The 19,264-nt window shown below is 34.6% G+C and overlaps 1 protein-coding gene across 2 annotated transcripts in view; it reads left to right on the top strand.

Annotated features, from left to right (window-relative positions):
- The window catches only part of necab2 (N-terminal EF-hand calcium binding protein 2), a 205,973-nt gene that overhangs the window by 165,202 nt on the left and 21,507 nt on the right, over positions 1-19,264 (top strand). Inside the window, 1 exon segment of one of the 2 annotated variants that reach the window (NM_001328213.1) lies at positions 12,244-12,300. The exons of the other annotated variant lie outside the window; for it this stretch is intronic. Coding sequence (NP_001315142.1) covers positions 12,244-12,300 — 57 coding nt within the window. 2 annotated transcript variants of the gene reach the window in all.

Below are 19,264 nucleotides of genomic sequence, written 5' to 3' on the forward strand. Positions count from 1 at the left end.
TTCTTTCTTTGATCCATTTTAACAGTGGGTAGATTAATATTAGATAAAAATGTTGACATGGGACTGTCTTCTTGTGGGAATTCTGAGGTGTACAGGTCAGAGTAATATTTATAAAAAATATTATTTATTTCTTGTGGGTCTACTGTAATGTCTTGTTTTGTATTCTTAATCTTTGGGATGAGCCGAGATGCCGATTTACTTTTTAATTGTTGGGCGAGAAGACGGCCTGCTTTATCGCCGTGTTCATAAAATCTAGCACGTGCAAAAAATAAGTTACGTTTAGTTTTTTCAGTTGATAATAATTCATATTTTGTCTTTAAACTAAGTTTTTCTCTATACAGTTCGGGTGTTGGGGTATCAGCATACTGGCGGTCGATTTTCTGTATTGATTCAATAAGTTTCTCCTCAGTTTGTTTCCTCTCCTTATTACGCGAGGTTGAGTATGATATTATTTCTCCCCTTATTACCGCCTTAAACGTTTCCCATAATAGTGATGGTGATATCGAGTCTGATTTATTATTTATTAAAAAATTGTCAATTGCACGAGATATGAATTTGCAAAAGTTTGAGTCTGAGAGTAAGGTTGTGTTTAGCTTCCATACTGGTCTTGTTGTATAGTTATATGAAAAACAAATATCAAAAATTACAGGGGCATGATCGGATTCAATAATAGTTGAGTATTCTATGTTTTTTATTGCCGGGATAAGTCTTTTATCAGCAAAAAAATAATCTATCCGCGAATACGTCTGGTGAACATGTGAAAAACATGAGAATACCTTTTTATCTGGAAATAAAAACCTCCATGGATCTATGCAGCCAATCTGATTCATATATCCGGCAAATATTTGAGACATTTTTAAAAGAGGTACAATTTTAGGGTTGGAACGGTCCATAGTTGTATCCATTACACAATTCAGATCTCCACCAAGTATGAGATGGAAAGAGTTTAAATCTGGTAACAAGGAAAAAAGTTTTTTCACAAAGTTAACGTCATCCCAGTTGGGTGCGTAGACACTGACCAAGACAACTGGTACCTCAAAAAGGTGCCCGGATACAATAATATATCGTCCTTGAGGGTCTGAAATAGTTTCAGATGCAATGAATTGTATTTTTTTGTGGATTATGATTGCAGCTCCCCTTGTTCTGTGATTAAAGCTGGAGTGATAAATCTGACCAACCCAATTTTTCCTAAGTCGATTATGGTCTTCAATACGCAAGTGAGTTTCCTGTAGAAAGGCTATTTCTGTTTTTAATTTTTTAATATGTGTAAATATGCGAGTTCTTTTCACTGGTCCGTTTAACCCTCTAACATTCCAGCTAACAAAGCGTACTGCTGAACTTTTTGTGTTTTCTTTATCGCCTGTGATTGCCATTTTTATTCAACAGCTATGTACCCAAACTTTGTATATTGGGTGTGGGTTGGGAAGTTGGGGGGAGAAAAAAAAAGAAAAAAAAAAAAACTTATAATAAAAATAACGAGATAACGTGGTTGAACCTTGGTAAACAACAAAAACTATAATACAATCTAGATTTGCCCTTTGAACAATGACAAACCGCAGTTCACAAACTTCTCTCTGCTCCCGATATTCCAAGTCTATGTGCTTCTATTCTCCTCAAAGCTCCCAAAGTAATATAAGTTAAGCATAAAGTGACCAATCAAACTTACAAATAAATGTGTTTAAGTACCGTTAATAAATACAGTGCTGCATAATAAAAATAAATAAAAATAAAGTATCTGCAGATCTTAAATAATAATAAGACACGTTTCCCTTAATAATAAAGTTAGATAAAACATATCTCAACTTACTGCGGAATTGTTCAACGCGGATATCTATTTATATTAAACAATCTGCATAGCAGCCCAGTTAAATATATTATGTATCTTACAAGTTCAGTGTCTGAAAGTCAACGTGATCCTTCATCAGTTCACAGTGTTTGTGAAGTCAAGAGTTATTATGTGTAGCAATCCGCTGGTCGAAAAATTGCTGCGCTTTCTCTGGCGTATCGAAAAGGAATGTTTGTTCTTCATAATGAACTCGTAGCCGTGCAGGATGCAGTAACTGGAACCTTTTTTTGATACAGCAGTTGTTTGACATCTTTGAACATGGCACGCTTTCTGGCGAGATCGGCGGAGATGTCAGGATAAATCCTCAAAGTCGAGCCCTTGTATTTTACCTCATTCTGCCTGGCCCATATTAATGCTTTTTCTTTCTCTTGAAATCTGTGAAAACACACGACAAGTGGTCGAGGAGGTCGGCCATCCTGTGGTTTTGGACCGAGCGAACGGTGTGCTCGTTCCAATTCTGGAGGTTTTTCGAAGACTTCTTCACCCATGATTTCCATTAGCATCTCGGACACAAATTTAACAGTCGGCTGACCTTTCTCGCTGTTCTCCGGGATATTTAAAATCCTGAGATTTGCTCTCCGCGACCGGTTTTCCAAGTCGTCCACTCGATCCAATAGTGTCGTGTTTTGCTCTTTCAGGGCTTTAATAGTTTTTTCAGCCGCAGCCAGCGCTGAAAAGTTTTCGCTCGCGAGTGTCTCTGTGGCGCTTAAGCGAGACTGGAAACTCGCCATCGTTTCCGTCAAGGCATTGACCGATGTCTGAAGAGACACTATTGATTCTTGAATCAGAGCTGAGATGTCTTCTTTTATCGAGGTTCGTTGCTTTGTTAGTTCTGCTACGAGTTGGCTCATTGTTACGCCGTTATCGTCTTCTTGGGTTTCTTCGGATTTGGCCGCGGTAGCCATCGTGGCTAATTTGCTAGCCACGCTGGTTCTCGTCGTTGGCGGGGCATTTGCGGCTGATTTATTCTTGCTCATCATGTAGTCTCGACACGTTCGTGTTAAGCACTGTTTTAACACTTAAAAAAAACGTTTTAAATTATTTAAATGCCACTATTTAAAGTTATATTATCAGAAATGATCGGGAGCTCTGTTGATAGGCGTCGTCTTCTCACATTGCCAAACCGGAAGTCTTTAACGTTGACACAATTCTAACATTTTTGTCTCTATACACCAACACCATGGATTTGAAATTAAACTAACATTACATATAAATACATCATTTGAAGGTATTTACATCCAAATCAGGTGAACGCTGTTGTAACTACAACAGATTGCATATGTGCCTCCCACTTGTTAAGAGTCCAAAAATAATTGTACAATTTGGCTTCTAAGCTGTTCCATGGCCAGGTGTGTGTTATTCCCTCATCATCTCAATTACAATGAGCACATAAAAGGTCTAGAGTTCATTTTAAGTGTGCTATTTACATTTGGAATCAGTTGCTGTCATCTCTCAAGATGAGATCCAAAGAGCTGTCACTATCAGTCAAGCAAGCCGTCATTAAGCTGAAAAAACAAAGCAAACCCATCAGAGAGACAGCAAAAACATTAGGCATGGCAAAAATAAAACCCACAAATTGTTTCCCTGGTGAAGAAAACACCCTTCACAACAGTTGGCAAGATAGAACACTCTCCAGGAGGTAGTTGTATGTGTTTTAAAGTCAGGCTACACCAGATTAAATAAAGAGGGTTCACCAAAAGATGTAAACCATTGGTGAGCCTCAAAAACAAGAAAGTCAGATTAAAGCTGCAAACGTAACCAAAGAGTTTGTGAATGGAAAGAAGTGGAATGTTATGCAATGGCCAAGTCAAACACCTGAGTTGAATCTGATTAAGCTTGCATTTAACTTGCTGAAGACAAAACTGAGGGGAAAACGCCCCAAGAATAAGAAGAAACTGAAGACAGTTGCAGTACAGGCTTGACAGAGCATCACCAGGGATAAAACAAAGCATCTAGTGATGTCTATGCGTTTCAGACTTCGGGCTGTAATTGACTGCAAAGGATTTGTAACCAAGTATTAAAAAGTAAAAGTTTGATTTATTTTTATCATCTGTCCAATTAATTTTGGTCCCTTAACAAGTGGGAGGCACATATGCAAACGGTTTTATTTCCGTTCACCTGATTTTGGATGTAAATACCCTCAAATAAAGCTGACAGTCTGCAGTTAAAGCACATCTTGTTCATTTCATTTCAAATCCATTGTGTTGGTGCATAGAGCCAAAAATGTTAGAATTGTGTCGATGTCCAAATATTTATGGACTTAACTGTATATTGTAATATTATATATTTAAAACATACTAATTAATATTTTATCTAAATTTAATCAAATAAATGCTGCCTTTCAGAATCATAGGAAAAATATTACAGACCCCATTAGTTTTAACAGTATTGCATACATGTAATCTGCAAATATCCAATACCACTTTAATGAATTTACTTTAGTCTAAAACGCAAATCTAGAGAGAGAACTTTCTCATTTCAAAATCCATTGGTCAATTACTGTACCTAAAAGACAGCTCTGTAATTTCTGTTACTATTACACGTAGATCCACTCATGCACACACTGATAATTACACACGTTCATATGAAGGCCTGTGATGAGATTCAGATTGCATTTAACACAGGCAGTAATCTTTTCTTCCTATAGTTATTACTCTCGTTGCTCGGGGAATGAAACAAAGGAAGCAATTAAACAGACTTGACAACCACAGCACTGCACTAGTTAATGGGAGCTTTTACACTTCGATTGCTTTCACTCAACACTTATGTAACTTTTTTTATTGGTTAAGCATTATTTCACCATCTCTCTATCTTTCTCTCAGTCATTTTATACACAACTGAGCACAGTGGTCTAATAGAGTCCCTAGTTAATACTGGAGTCCTTGGCAGGCAAGTTCTTATTGCTGGAGCTAAGAATAGCCAAAGCAACCCAACTGGTCTGTTCATGTCTCGGTGGAGGGAAGGTTCTGACATGTCATGGTGAGCCGGGATGAAGGAGAGGAAATCTGGGTTGAGCAGCAGAGATTTCTGTGGTGCTTGGAGATGTTTGTTGTCAGGCCAGAGACGCAGATTAACAGGGATTCATGGACAAACACCTGTTTTATGACAGAAAGAAAAAATATTCTGTTGAGCTTGCATGGAAAATGAATGGAGAATGGAAAATGTAGCTTTTATTAACACGTTACTATGCTTTTAGACCTTTTAAGTGGGTCAGGAATTAATTTGTAATGTTTTAAAATCATTTTATTTCAAGTAAAGGCTATTCTTCTAAACAAAACTTTCTGTATTTAAAGAATCCTAAAAAATGATAGTAGTAAAAAAAAATTATATTAGGCATGAAAATAAGGACGTTGCAATGATTCCTGAAGGTTTATGTGACACTGAAGACCAGTAATGACTGCTGAAAATTCACCTTTGCATTACATAGATTAATTGTTTAAATTAAATGTTTAAATTAAATAAATTGTTTAGATTAAATGTATTATAAATATGTTTTATAATACATATTTAAAAAATGTAAAATATAGAAAAAAATTCGGTTTTACTGTGAATTGATTCAGTTCAATTCATCTTTATTTCTATAGTGCTTTTACAATGTATACTATATTCAAAGCAGCTTAAATGTGCTCTATGTAAGTTCTCTTCTAAAGCATAAAAGTACCATAATAGGTTTGCAGATATTTAGGAACATGTCAAGAGGACATTATTGACATTGTTGACATTATTCTGAATAATGTTCATCTGAAAAACAATGCTGAAGTCTGTTATTCTGCTTTGAAAATGAGCATTACGTGCTGGAACGCTGTCTTTGTTTTGGTTCTTTTAACCCACCCAGTGTCAGTGTAGCCAATTGTATTTTAGCACCCCAGGTTGCCTTAGTGGATAACAGCATATTTCATTCATTCAGTCATTCAGAAATGCTCGTAAAGCATGCGCCCATGATCGAAATGCCACCTTCGGTGGACAGTAGCAGACTCCGAAATGAGAAGCAGATTCATAGTTCTACATGAGGTTATTAATTAGCAAAAATATTAGGTAGACATAAATATTAGGTGAGCAGGTTACATTGTAATCCTGTGTCCTAACAACACGCTATGTGATGAGATTTGTAGTGACAAGCAATTTAGCTGTTTGCAGCCATTCAGAAGCACAGAATATGCACTTACAAAATGGTAAAATTTATAATCTAATAATACATATTAAACCTCTTTAACTTTATTAAATGTAGATGCTGAATTACTGATATGTGTTGGTTTGCAATAATTCTGCTGCTGCTTTCAGTAATATGGCAATAAATGTCATGTAAAATTTAATTTAAACTCCCATTGTTAGTATTTAACACAGAATAAAGCACACAAGGTATACCTGAGGTGATCATTGTCATGCGTTTCGTTACTTTTAGTTAGAACACGATTTAAATCAGCCTTTAGGTTTGATAGTCAGATTCACTCCTGTTGGTCGTCAATCTGGCAACCCGTGCTTGCGTTTGTTTTGATCCAGAAATGCAATACCTAGTTCAACCACTGGGTGTCAAACTTACATACTGCACCTTTAACATCAGTCCATGTTTCTCCATCAGTCAAGTTTTTAGAGCTGAAGTTGAGTTGAGTTTAGTTTAGTTTAGTGTAGATTAAACTTTACTGCTGAAAGTCCACTGAAGATCAAATACATTAATGTGCACCTCCACAAGGATTGATTGTAGTAAGAAAGCGATACGATCCGAGCCCGGTTATATCACAGTGTTTTATGGATATGTAATAGGCAAACGGCTATATGAAGAGAGAATTATGAGTAGGGTGGCAGGTCATTCCAGACATCCCAAGTCTCCTGGAAGTTTCGGCAGTCTCCTGCAAATGCACAGAGACTTCCGGATGCCCACAAACGAGTGATAATCTCCCAGATATCGTGCGTCCCCCACCCCCAGATATCGTGCGTCGGCGTCCCCCATTTTTAAATTTTTAATTTAAGAATTAATTTTATATATATATACAGTTGACATCAGAATTAATAGCCCCCCTGAATTATTAGCGCCCCTGTTAATTTTTTTTCCCCCAATTTCTGTTTAATGGAGGGAAGATTGTTTCAGCACATTTCTAAGCATAATAGTTTTAAGGTCACACTTTACAATAAGGTTCATTAGTTAATGTTAATTAACGCATTTACTAACATGAACAAACAATGAACAATACATTTACTACTGTATTTGTTCATGTTAGTTTACGTTAATGAAAATACAGTAGTTCATTGTTAGTTCATGTTAACTCATGGTGCATTTACTAATGTTAACAAGCATGGAGTTGGATGCTAATAATGCATTAGTAAATGTTTAATTATGATTAATAAATGCTGTACATGTGTTGTTCATGATTAATTCATGTTAGTAAATGCATTAACTAATGAACCTTATTGTAAAGTGTTATCAGTTTTTAAAATCTATTTCTAATAACTGATTTATTTTATCTTTGTCATGATGACAGTAATTAATATTTTACTAAATATTTTTTCAAGACTCTTCTATACAGCTTAAAGTGACATTTAAAGGTTTACCTTGGTTAATAAGTTGAACTAGGCAGGTTAGGGTAATTAGGCAAATTATTTTATATTAATGGTTTGTTCTGTAGACTATCGAAAAAAAAAATAGCTTAAAGGGGCTAATAATTTTTTCCCAAAATTGGTTTTTAAAAAATTAAAAACTGTTTTTATTCTAGCCGAAATAAAACAAATGAAACTTTCTCCAGAAGAAAAAAATATTATTAGACATACTGTGAAAATGTCCTATATATATATACACACACACAGTTGAGGTCAGAATTATTAGCCCCCATGAATTAGAATTAGACCGCTTGTTTATTTTTTCCCCAATTTATGTTTAACAAAGAGCAGACTGTTTTCAACACATTTCTAAACATAATAGTTTTAATAACTTATCTGTAATAACTGATTTATTTTATCTTTGCCATAATGACAGTAAATAATATTTTACTGGATATTTTTCAAGACAATTCTATACAGCTTAAACTGACATTTAAAGGCTTAACTAGGTTAATTAGGTTAACTAGGCAGGTTAGGGTAATTAGGCAAGTTATTGTATAATGATGGTTTGTTCTGTAAATCATCAAGAAACAAAAAAATAGCTTAAAGGGGCTAATAATTTTGTCCCTAAAATGGTGTTTAAAAAATGTAAAACTGCTTTTATTCTAGCCGAAATAAAACAAATAAGACATTCTCCAGAAGAAAAAATATTTGAAAATCATTTGGGAAATATTTAAAAAAGAAGAAAAAAATTTGAAGGGGGCTAATAATAATGTTTGTGTGTGTGTGTAGCCTATATATACTGTATATATATATATATATATATATATATATATATATATATATATATATATATATATATATATATATATATATATATATATATATAATGAAATAAAAATAATTTTGACTAATACTATACATTTTTTGACTATTCCGTCAAATACTGCAACTTGAGACTGGATTTGTGGTTCAGGGTAATATTTTTCCAAAAAATAATAATAACAGTAACATTGCCATGAGAATATCAATACAGTATCATGACGTAAAACCACGCAACATATTGAAATGTTTTTTTTTCCTATCTACCCCTGTAAACCACGCAACCTTTTGCAATTGCAATAGTTTGCCTTGCCTTCAGCGTTCCCAAATTAGTGACATTTTGTGAGCAGTTCCCATCTCAAACTCCCTCTGTTCAGTCCACTGTGAGATCTGCCATGCTTAATCAATACAGCACACCTGGCTCAATGTAGGATTGAACACGGGCTCCTTTAAACATCCATCCTTAAGCACTTCGCTTTAATTGAAATGTCCAACACAGCCGTGTGTCTCTCTTGTCCCGTTCCTCGCTTCAGCAAACCGCAAGCCTGACTTTAGTGACCCGCTTTGGCTCAGAGCAGAATGAGTGATCAGAGTGCTCTTGTTGTCTGCATAATGTGCTCTAGGAAACGCATCATTTCCTTTTCCATCCAGTCGTGGCACCCTGAAATGCCCCAATCGCTGTGGAGACAAACGCTCATGCCTTCCCTGCAGTATTCATACTCCACAGAGCAGCGGTTGTCATTCTTGCTATTATTTTTGATGGATAACCCGCCGTCATTTTCCTCAGTGAGAGAGAGACAGCTGCACAAATTTGTGGCATCATTACCGGCCATTATGTACTCTGTCATTCCATGATGGCAGAGAATATTCCGCACGATCCCTGTTCATATGGATGGAGTGGCGGGAGAGACCAGCGGCACTCATTTTATGAAGCGGATAATGATTCAGGCATTGCGAGGATGTTAAGTCTGGACCGCTGTGAAATCCTTATGAATTCATAAAGTCACTATTTTTGGAATGTAGTGAGAATATTTTGAATATATATTGTTCTGGGTCTCTGTGTTTCTTTGTTTTTTTTATTATTTGCATGTCATTACCAAACATAACTTAATATATAACCTCTACAGGGAGGAAGGAATATAATACCTGCTTACTTTCTCTCACTGCTCAGATTCTAGATTATTTGAGAATTAATCATACAAATGCACCTGTAATTACATGTAAAAAAAAAAAAATAGAGTAACAGTTTATTTTGATGGTCCATTTGAGTATTAGTAGACTGTCTGCTTAATATCTGTTAATACTGCTCATTAAGCAGACAGAAACCGAAACTTTGTAAGTACATGTCAACTTACACTGACCCTAACCCCAACCTAACAGTCTACTTATAATCTAATGAGAATTTGTTGCAATGTAACTTAAATTCAACAAACCGACCATCAAAATAAAGTGACTCAAAATAGCAGCATTTTGAAATAGTTTAAAATTAATTAGTTGAGAATTAATAGTTTTAAATAGTTTTTTGTACAAATTTTTTTTGAAAGTTTTTTTGTATTTAATGAAAATCATGTCAATTAGTTAATCTAGAAATATTAGTTAATCTAGAAATATTAACACTGTCAAAATGATTAGCCCCCCTGTAGGGCTGCATAATATTGGGAAAATCTGACATTGCGATATTTTGTATTTCTGAGATAAATATTGTGACGCGAATACAGCTTTATTTTGAAAGAATTCTTCATCTTAGATCGATTGGGGTGATTTTTTTGGGAATAGAATCTTAATATATGCCAAATAAATTACAGGCATAGATAAATAAAATATAACAAAGATAAAAGTGAATTACAGTTTTCAGAAGAATTTAACAGTTTTCAGGTACAGATGTCGAACAATCAACACTGCAGTCTTTATTGTATGTACTGTAATCTTTATTAAAGTTACAAACATTATAATTTCTGGTGGCCGGATGTTTAAACTCTAAAATGCTGAGATGTTCACACAGTCACAGGCCTTAAAAGGATAGTTCACCCAAAAATGAAAATTCACTCACTATTTACTCATGCTTCACTTGTTTCAAATGTTTATGCGTAATGAAAATATCTTCTTTTTGTGTTCATCATAAAAAAGAAACTCATAAATGTTTGAAAATAGTGAGCAAAGTAAACAATTTTGGGTGTACTACCATTTCTACTCCATTATTCAGTAATTTAACTCTGCATTGATTATAGTCAACTATAATCCCAACTCAACATTGAAGATCCTGTGATGTGACGATTGCTGAGTATTTTATTAGATACTGTATGTTTCAAGGTAGCTTAAAGTTTCAGCTTAAAGTGACATTTAAAGGCTTAACTAGGTTAATTAGGTAGATTAGGGTAATTAGGCAAATCAGTGTGTAATGATAGTTTGTTCTGTAGACAATCAAAAAAAAAAAATGCTTATGGGGCTAATAATTTTGACCTAAAAATTGTTTTGTAGAAATAAAACACTGCTTGTCTTCTAGCAGAACCAGACTATCTCCAGAAGAAAATAACATATTATCGGAAATACTGTGAAAAATTCCTTGAACTGTTAAGCATAATTTGGGAAATATTTAAAAAGCAAAAACATATTCACAGGAGTGCTCATAAATTCGACTTCAACTATAAATATTACTGTATTTAAAAATAATCCACAGTGACAGTCACTGTTAACAAAGCAATATTTAGGAAAAATCAAACACAACAATAAATGATTCCATATTTTATTTTCTGTGACAACATTACACTACACAATATACTTTCTTTGTTTCTTTTCCATCGCTTGCATTCATTCATTAATTTTTTTTCTCAGCTTAGTTCCTTTATTTATCCGGGTTCGCCACAGGGGAATGAACCGCCAACTTATGCAGCTCATGTTTTACGCAGCGGATGCCCTTCCAGCTGCAACCCATCTCTGGGAAACATCCATACACAATCATTCACACTCATACACTACAGACAATTAAGCCTACCCAATTCACCTGTACCACATGTCTTTGGACTTGTCGGCGAAAGCGGAGCACCCGGAGGAAACCCATGCAAACACGGGAGAACATGCAAACTCCACACAGAAACGCCGAGGCTTGAACCAGCAGCCTTCTTGCTATGAGACGACAGCACTACCTACTGTGCCAGTGCTCCACCCCCCGTTGCCTGCAGTTTTCTATAATTTCTGACATCTACTTGCCTTTGGCATAATTTTTAGACAATCCATGGCTTTTACTCTTAAAAAGCAGTGGGTGATAGTACAGTTGCCTTTCTAAATAAATAACCAAAATAAAACAGCCTAATGTTATCAGATGAAATGTTAATGCAAATCATAAAAATTGCTGACACTGACTTGAAACGTAAAAAAAAAAAATAGTTCTTATATGTAGCTTACAACACCTGAACATCTAGTGTATGTAATGCTTATTTGAATAGCAAAAATGGCCATTTTGTTAACATTGCAACCTATAAATACCATATGATTTTTTTGTCGGCCTGCACTCTGAAAAAATTAATCTGTACAATAACAACAAAAAAAGGAAATCTCATAGATTTTTTTTCTTTTGTCCTGTCATTCACAACATAAAATGTTGATGAAAAGCCACATTGTTGAACTTCAGAGTTATATTTTTAACATCAGAAGTTGTTATAGTGTAGCTCTAATCAAACTGAAAGCACACAGTAAATAAGCACCCGTGAATAAGAAGATAAGGGCTATTTCTGATCCCATACACACAGTTTATGTGAGTGATTTAAATACAAATATGATAAATAATTGACATTATTGTTACACATGCATTATTGATCCACGCTAAATGACGGTCATTTTACATACTTTTAAAAATAAAAACTAAGCTTGTATGAACTTGTTCAAATGATTTTTAATGACTACTTAATACAAACACATATATTTTGTTTGTAATCTCAGTCTTTCTTGTTAAAGTCAGGTACACATGTTTTGTGATTGATCATCAAGGGGCAGTTCAGGGGGGCAGTGAATTCACTAGTGGCTTTTCTGTTCTGGTTTTGTTGCAGACAGTTTGGTTTGACCTACATCAGCGACTAACAGACACTGATGGCACAACTAGCGCAGTAAGTACTAAAGCACGTCTTATATACCAAAGAGCATGACAAAAAAAAAAAACACCAAATCATAAAAGACAATGCATGCCCAATTTCACCTGTTCTCTCCTTGTAAAAACACCAAATTGATAAATAAAGCCCAGTCAAGTGCAGCTTAACTCCTCATGGGTTTCCCCGTGCTGTTCCACACACCTGCAGCAGATCTGCCACCTGTTCCTCAGGATTTACTCACATTTCTTTTTTTCCATATATGAAAGCCCCTGCTCGGTGTGTTCAATAACAGCCTGCTCCGAGAGTCATTTGTGCGTCTGAAAGATAAGAGGCAGTATCACACTACACCTCGCCTAGCCACAAATCAGTCTCGCTCTATGATACACACAGTAGTGCATGATGGGAACACACAGAAAATCATAGCTTTTTTTGTTAAGTGGAAGTGTAGAAGTGCTGAGATTTAATCTCTCGTAGAACTGTGAGGTTTAAAAGTTTTCCATCTAATAAAGCAAGGATTGCTGGGTTTAAAAGAAATGGATGGAATAGTGCAACCGAGTTCAGTGTGTAACAGATCTTTGCTCAAATTGACTTCAGTCTTATTGACATCGGAGGGATCAGGAGTAATTAAATCAGCCCTTTTTATCCATTAATCCTTGTCAATTTCAGGACAAAATGGGGGTTGAGCAGGTTCCACCTGAAAGCTTTAACATACGCCTCTGTGTTTGTTGCTTTTAACCAGATTTTTTTTCGGGACCTATAAAGTATTTCTGGAAATAGTTCATCACACCTGCAGTATTATCAGGTTATCCTGCCGTGAGAGCAAAAATGAGCCAGTTTAATACAGTTTTCTTTAGGATTTTATGAATTGGGTTGTTGCAATTTGAGTATGTTTTAACAGTTGGATGACTTAAATTGATTATAGATGCTCTGATCTATTGACTGCAGATCAGTATTGTTTAGTATATATATTTATTTAACCAGATAAAAAAAAAACATTGAGATCAAGATCTCATTTACAAAGGTACCAAGAGGTCCGCAACACACAACTTATGAAAATAAATAAATAAAAAGAATAGATAAAAATACAGTTAGTTATTCAACTATACCACATTACAATATGTTAAAAACACTTACAGTTGAAATCAGAATTATTAAATACCCATTAAACATGTTATTTTCTTTTTAAAATATTTCCCAAATGATGTTTAACAGAGCAAAGAAATTTTCACAGTATGTCTGATAATTTTTTTTATTCTGGAAAGTCTTGTTTGTTTTATTTCGGCTAGAATAAAAGCATTTTTAATTTTTTTAAAACTTTTTTAAGGTCAAAATTATTAGCCCCTTTAAGCTATATATTTTTTCGATAGTCTACAGAACAAACCATCAGTCACACTTTACAATAAGGTTCATTAAGTAATGTCAATTAATGCATTTACTAACAAGAAAAAACAATGAACAATACATTTACTACAGTATTTGTTCATGTTAGTAAACTTTAGTTAATGAAAATACAGTTCATTGTTAGTTCATGTTAACTCACGATGCATTAACTAATGTTAACGAGCACAGACTTGGATGTTAATAATGCATTAGTAAATGTTTAGTTTAGATTAATAAATGCTGTACAATTGTTGTTCATAATTAGTTCATGTCAGTAAATACATTAACTAACCTTATAGTAAAGTGTTACCAAATCATCGTTATACAATAACTTGCCTAATTACTCTAACCTGCCTAGTTAGCCTAATTAACCTAACTAAGCCTTTAAATGTCACTTTAAGCTGTGTTGAAGTGTCTTGAAAAATATCTAGTAAAATATTATTTACTTTCATCATGGCAAAGAAATAGGGAATAGAGCAAAATGATTGAATTGGGATGAGCTCAGACATTTTTAGTTCAGACTGAAGACTATACCAGGATGAGGGGGGCGGCATGACCAAAGGCTTGCTTCCCTATTTCAGTTCAAAGCCAGGGAACAGAGAAATCATAAGTTTTTACATAGTGGCTTTTTGACTTATGAAGAAGGGAACATAGGTATAAAGGCGCCAGACACAGAGCCTTGTAGACCAGAGTTATCCAGTAGATTTACCTTCTTACATTCAGAGAAGGCCACTGCTTTGGCATACAGTTCACAATAATAAGTTAGTCTACGACAACCTGTAACAAACCTCAAAGCGCCATTAACAGAGTTTAATAGACATTTGGTTAAGGCATTCATATATAGAACATCAACATAGTCAAGCAATGGTAAAATGACACCAAATTTTTAGGAGAATTTCTTCCACATTCAAGATGAGGGGTAAAATATCTCTGTATACTTAAAACAAAGCTACTATAACTGTTGTTAGGACTGTGCAATTAATTTTAAAAAAGAAAAAAAGACAGTGCTTAATTTATTGAAGTGTATTAGACTATGTTTTTAAAAGTGGCTGCATGGTGGCGCAGTGGGTAGCACATTTGCCTCACAGCAAGAAGATCGCTGGTTCGGCCTCGGCTGGGTCAGTTGGCATTTCTGTGTGGAGTTTGCATGTTTTCCCTGTGTTTGCGTGGGTTTTTTCCGCGTGCTCCAATTCCCCTACAAGTCCAAATACATGCAGTATAGGTGACTTGGGTAAGCTAAATTGTTTGTAGAGTATAGGCTGATTTATACTTCTGCGTCAAGCGCACGCATGTGCTACGGCGCAGCCTACGCGTTGACGCATAGCCCTAAGCCGTTGCACCTCTGTGTGTAATTGAATGTGTATGGATGTTTCCCAGTGATGGGTTGCAGCTGGAAGGGCAACCCCAGGGTGACCCCAGATTAATAATGTGACTAAGCCGAAAAAAAAATGTAATAAATAAATGTTTTTAAAAATGTGAAACAGAAGTTGTGGTGTTTTGTGCATGCGTTATAGCCTCAGAGATGAAACAGAACACAGACATCTAAAGGCATCTTTTAGCTTAATCTGCGCATCTAAGTCAAATGCGCCATTCTGTGATTTTCTATTAAAACATTCACTGTAAAATGAATCTATGTTGAACTTATAGATTTGTTTTTTTAAATAATCTACAATATACAACATTTTTTTTATATATACAACCCTTATCAAAGTAGTAAAATTCATTCATTATTTAATTTTCTTTCGCCTTAGTCACTTATTTATCAACCCAAAACCACAAAATAACATTAATAAAAAATCTAAAAGCTGGACTATTTGAACATTCTGTGAACTTTCCACAATTTCATAACTTACAGACAATGTTAAGAAATTAATTTTCCTTCAGCTTACTGCCTTATTCATCAGTAGTCGCCACAGAGGGAGGAACCCCCACTTATTCCGGCATATGTTTTACACAGCTGATGCCCTTCCAGCCGCAATGGATTCCTGGGAAAAGTAATAATAATAATATAATCAATAAAAATAATAATTGTAAAACATTGTAAAAATAATATAGTCAAAGAAACATCTGTGGTGTAACTTTATCTAGAAGGTAATGTCACTGTACTTGTATAAATAGAGGGGATCTTAATTGGGATGATGGTAGGAAATTGGTTCTCAGTATTGACTCCCTTCTCTTAAAAATGAACCTAATCCTATTAAAGATTTGAACAGATATGATGACAGGTAGCTTTGTAGATGATCATAGGATTTTCCAAAGAGGTGATATCTTCACATCCTCTCATATTTGAATATGTATGAATACATATATTTGCATATGATTAATGCTAACTATATATATTTTTTTACCCTGCAAATATTTATGTAAATCATTTCAGTGAACTACTTGCATATAGAAATGAACAGCTAATTTATTACCTTTACAGTCTAAATCACAAGCATCTAAAATGTGCTCTCGCCTCAGATTGTGAGAAAACAATGGAGTGCAGATGCTGAGAGAAAGAGGAGCTCTTATCTTCTCTTTAAGACAGTTTTATTGAGGGTGGACTAATGACTGATCGGACCCACAGTTCAATGCATCTGTTTGCTCAGCAGTTTCCTACTTTACAGGCTGTGTTCACCGTTAAAAATACACTCCTGCACCACCAGCGCTGCTTTTCTTGATTGGCCAAGAGGAATATAAATCAGCTGTCTGATGATAAAAACCAGCAAGGGCAGTCAGAAAGAGAAAGGGAGAGCTCTGTGTATGTGTTATACAACTGCATTTATGTATGCCATCTTTGCTCATTTGGAAGGAATTATTATGGGATGGATCCAGAGAGGGAGAATGGGACACCCCCATTTGCGCCTCTAAGGCTGCATTTACACTGCAGATCTTGATGGTCAATTCCAATTTCCTCACTGTATCTGACAGCTAGACCATCCTTTTCCCCATTCCTGTTGTTCATTTGTTCACAGTGTTTATTTTTCTGCATATTTATATAGCATCCTTAATCACGGTTGATTATAGTCATTTATTTATTTTAGTTTATGACAGGAAAGTTTACATTTTTCCTCCACTATAGGCTTTTTTTGGTCAGTAAGAAGTTTAGTGTCATGTTCATTTAGTGTGTTTAAGCACATTGTGGTCAGTAGTTTGATGACATGATATTTGCAATAGTTTTATATTGTTTACACGGCAGATGTTGTGTGCTTGCTCTTTCTAAATTGCACTTTTTCTTTTGCTCACTCTCTCTGTCGTTAACATACCATTTAAATGCATTAGCTTGTGCTACATGACAAAATTAAATATATTTTGTCTTGTATACAAGATTTAAAGTCCACTTGAACTGAAGTTGCAGAGACATTTTATTTAGTATGTTGATTCACTTCCAACTCAAACAGAATATTGAGTGGGGGTGAAGGGCTTTTTTGTGCATCATTCCCTCATAGCAAACTAACAGTAAGAAGGGCTGGGTAAGAATATTGTGTTAATCCATTAAACTGACATCAACATACTGTAGAAGGCCACTAGTTCAAAAGCAATGGTCAGAATTTGATTGAAGATTACCAAGACAAACATTTCTTTTTTTCAGGAGAATAACTTGCACTGAGTATTGGTAATTGTAGGCTACTTTTTTTTTTTACTTCTTTTATAAAACGTAAGATAAGCCTTTGGTGTCTCCAGAATGTGTCTTTAAAGTTTCCACTCGAAATACCCATCAGATTATTTATTATAGCCTCCAGAATTTCCCATTTTAGTGTCTGAGCACACTGTAACTGTTTTTGTAGCTTGTGGCTTTAAATGAAAATGCGCTGCCTCTCTCCGCACACCAATCCCATGTGCATGTCTCATTATGTGTTACATCAGATAAACAGCACAGTGACAGAGACAGACTTGGATGAAGCTGAAATACAACTCATTTGTCATAAATACCAAGTATATTTCATATATTTGTTGTGGAATTTATTCAAGTCTTTCTGAAATGATGAGTCTCACACAAATGCCGTTTCGAGTGAACACACACACATATGTGCGTGTTTATTGACACTATGTGGCTGAGGTGATTATAGCGGTTAAGAATTATACTGTTTTAATAAATCCATATTTTGGCTTTTTTTTTTGTCAGCCGGGGATTACACAAATTTACAGTAAAATAACAGACGTTAAATTACAGAAATTTACAGTAAAATAATTGCCGTGAATTACCGAAATTTACAGTTAAATAATGGCCGTTACATTACAAAAACTTTACAGTAAAATAACGGACATTAAATTACAAAATTTTACAGTAAAATAACAGACATTAAATTACAAAATTTTACATCAAAATAACAAACGTTAAATTACATAAATTTACAGTAAAATAACAGACATTAAATTACATAAATTTACAGTAAAATAACGGACATTAAATTATAGAAATTTACAGTAAAATAATGGACATCAAATTAAATTACATAAATTTATTGTAAAATAACACATATTAAATTACAGAAATATACAGTAAAATAACAGACATTAAATTATAGAAATTTACAGTAAAATAACGGCTATTAAATTACTGAAATTTACAGTAAAATAACGAACACAACATTTCAAAAATTTACAGTAAAATAATTTTAAATTACAGCAATTTCCTTCATTTAAAATTTCTAGTAAATTTCTGTAATTTCATGTCGGTTATTGTATGGTAGATGTCTGTAACTCCCCAGCTGCTGAAAAAAAAATTAAATCATAAACAGATTTTTTGGATTTTATTACAAATATTGCTGTATTTTAAAAAGGTTTTAAAGTTATAAAACTTATAAAAATCACAGAGAGTTGAAACAAATATTTTAATCCCAGTTTATTTGTAAAAAAAAAAAAAAAAAAAGTTTTGTGGACATGTGTATATACGTTATTATAGAAACATGGTGCCAATCAATTTGTTGGGCGGGAAAAACCACACCTCATGTCACGTTGCAATGGGCCTCAACATCACTAGGATTTGGGTCCTATTTTAATGTCATTTTTTTTTTTAAGAGGCTTGTTGGGTTTATATTACTCCAATATGACTGTGAATATATCATCATTTCATCATAGGTGCCCTTTAAAGTTTAGGACTCATGCAGGACTTGATGTCAGCATCAGAGTTGACATCATTTGCTACTATTTTTCAGTGCATTGACAGGTGAAAATCTGATCGACCTGGTTGTACTGCAGACACAAAGGCATGTATCTATTTCAATTTGGAGAAATTTCCACATATAGATACATGGCCTGAAACTGATCTTAGTATATTGGAATCCATGTGGTTTTTTTCCACTTACACATGTCTGATCTCTGCCACATAAGAGAGAAAAAATTGTAATTGTGTCACATGTACCATCCAGCCTTTAGACTTTAACAAAGCAGTGCATTTAGAGAGGTGCTGAAGCTCAAAGGAGGGAGAAATTAAAATGCGGAATTACCAGAGAAAGGAGAAATAGGGGTAGAAATATGCCAATCAGAAAGAATTGGGACGGTATCCCCCAGTTTCCATGGCAACGGTGAATTTTTTTCAAACCCTGGGAGGTTTCTTTTCCTTTATGGACTTGTACTGTACCTGAAACATTCGCTTAGCTTACATGGTAGATAAAAC

The sequence above is a fragment of the Danio rerio genome, chromosome 18 (genome assembly GCF_052040795.2).
Source record: "Danio rerio strain M-AB ecotype USA chromosome 18, GRCz13ab, whole genome shotgun sequence".
Taxonomy (NCBI): Eukaryota; Metazoa; Chordata; class Actinopteri; order Cypriniformes; family Danionidae; genus Danio; species Danio rerio.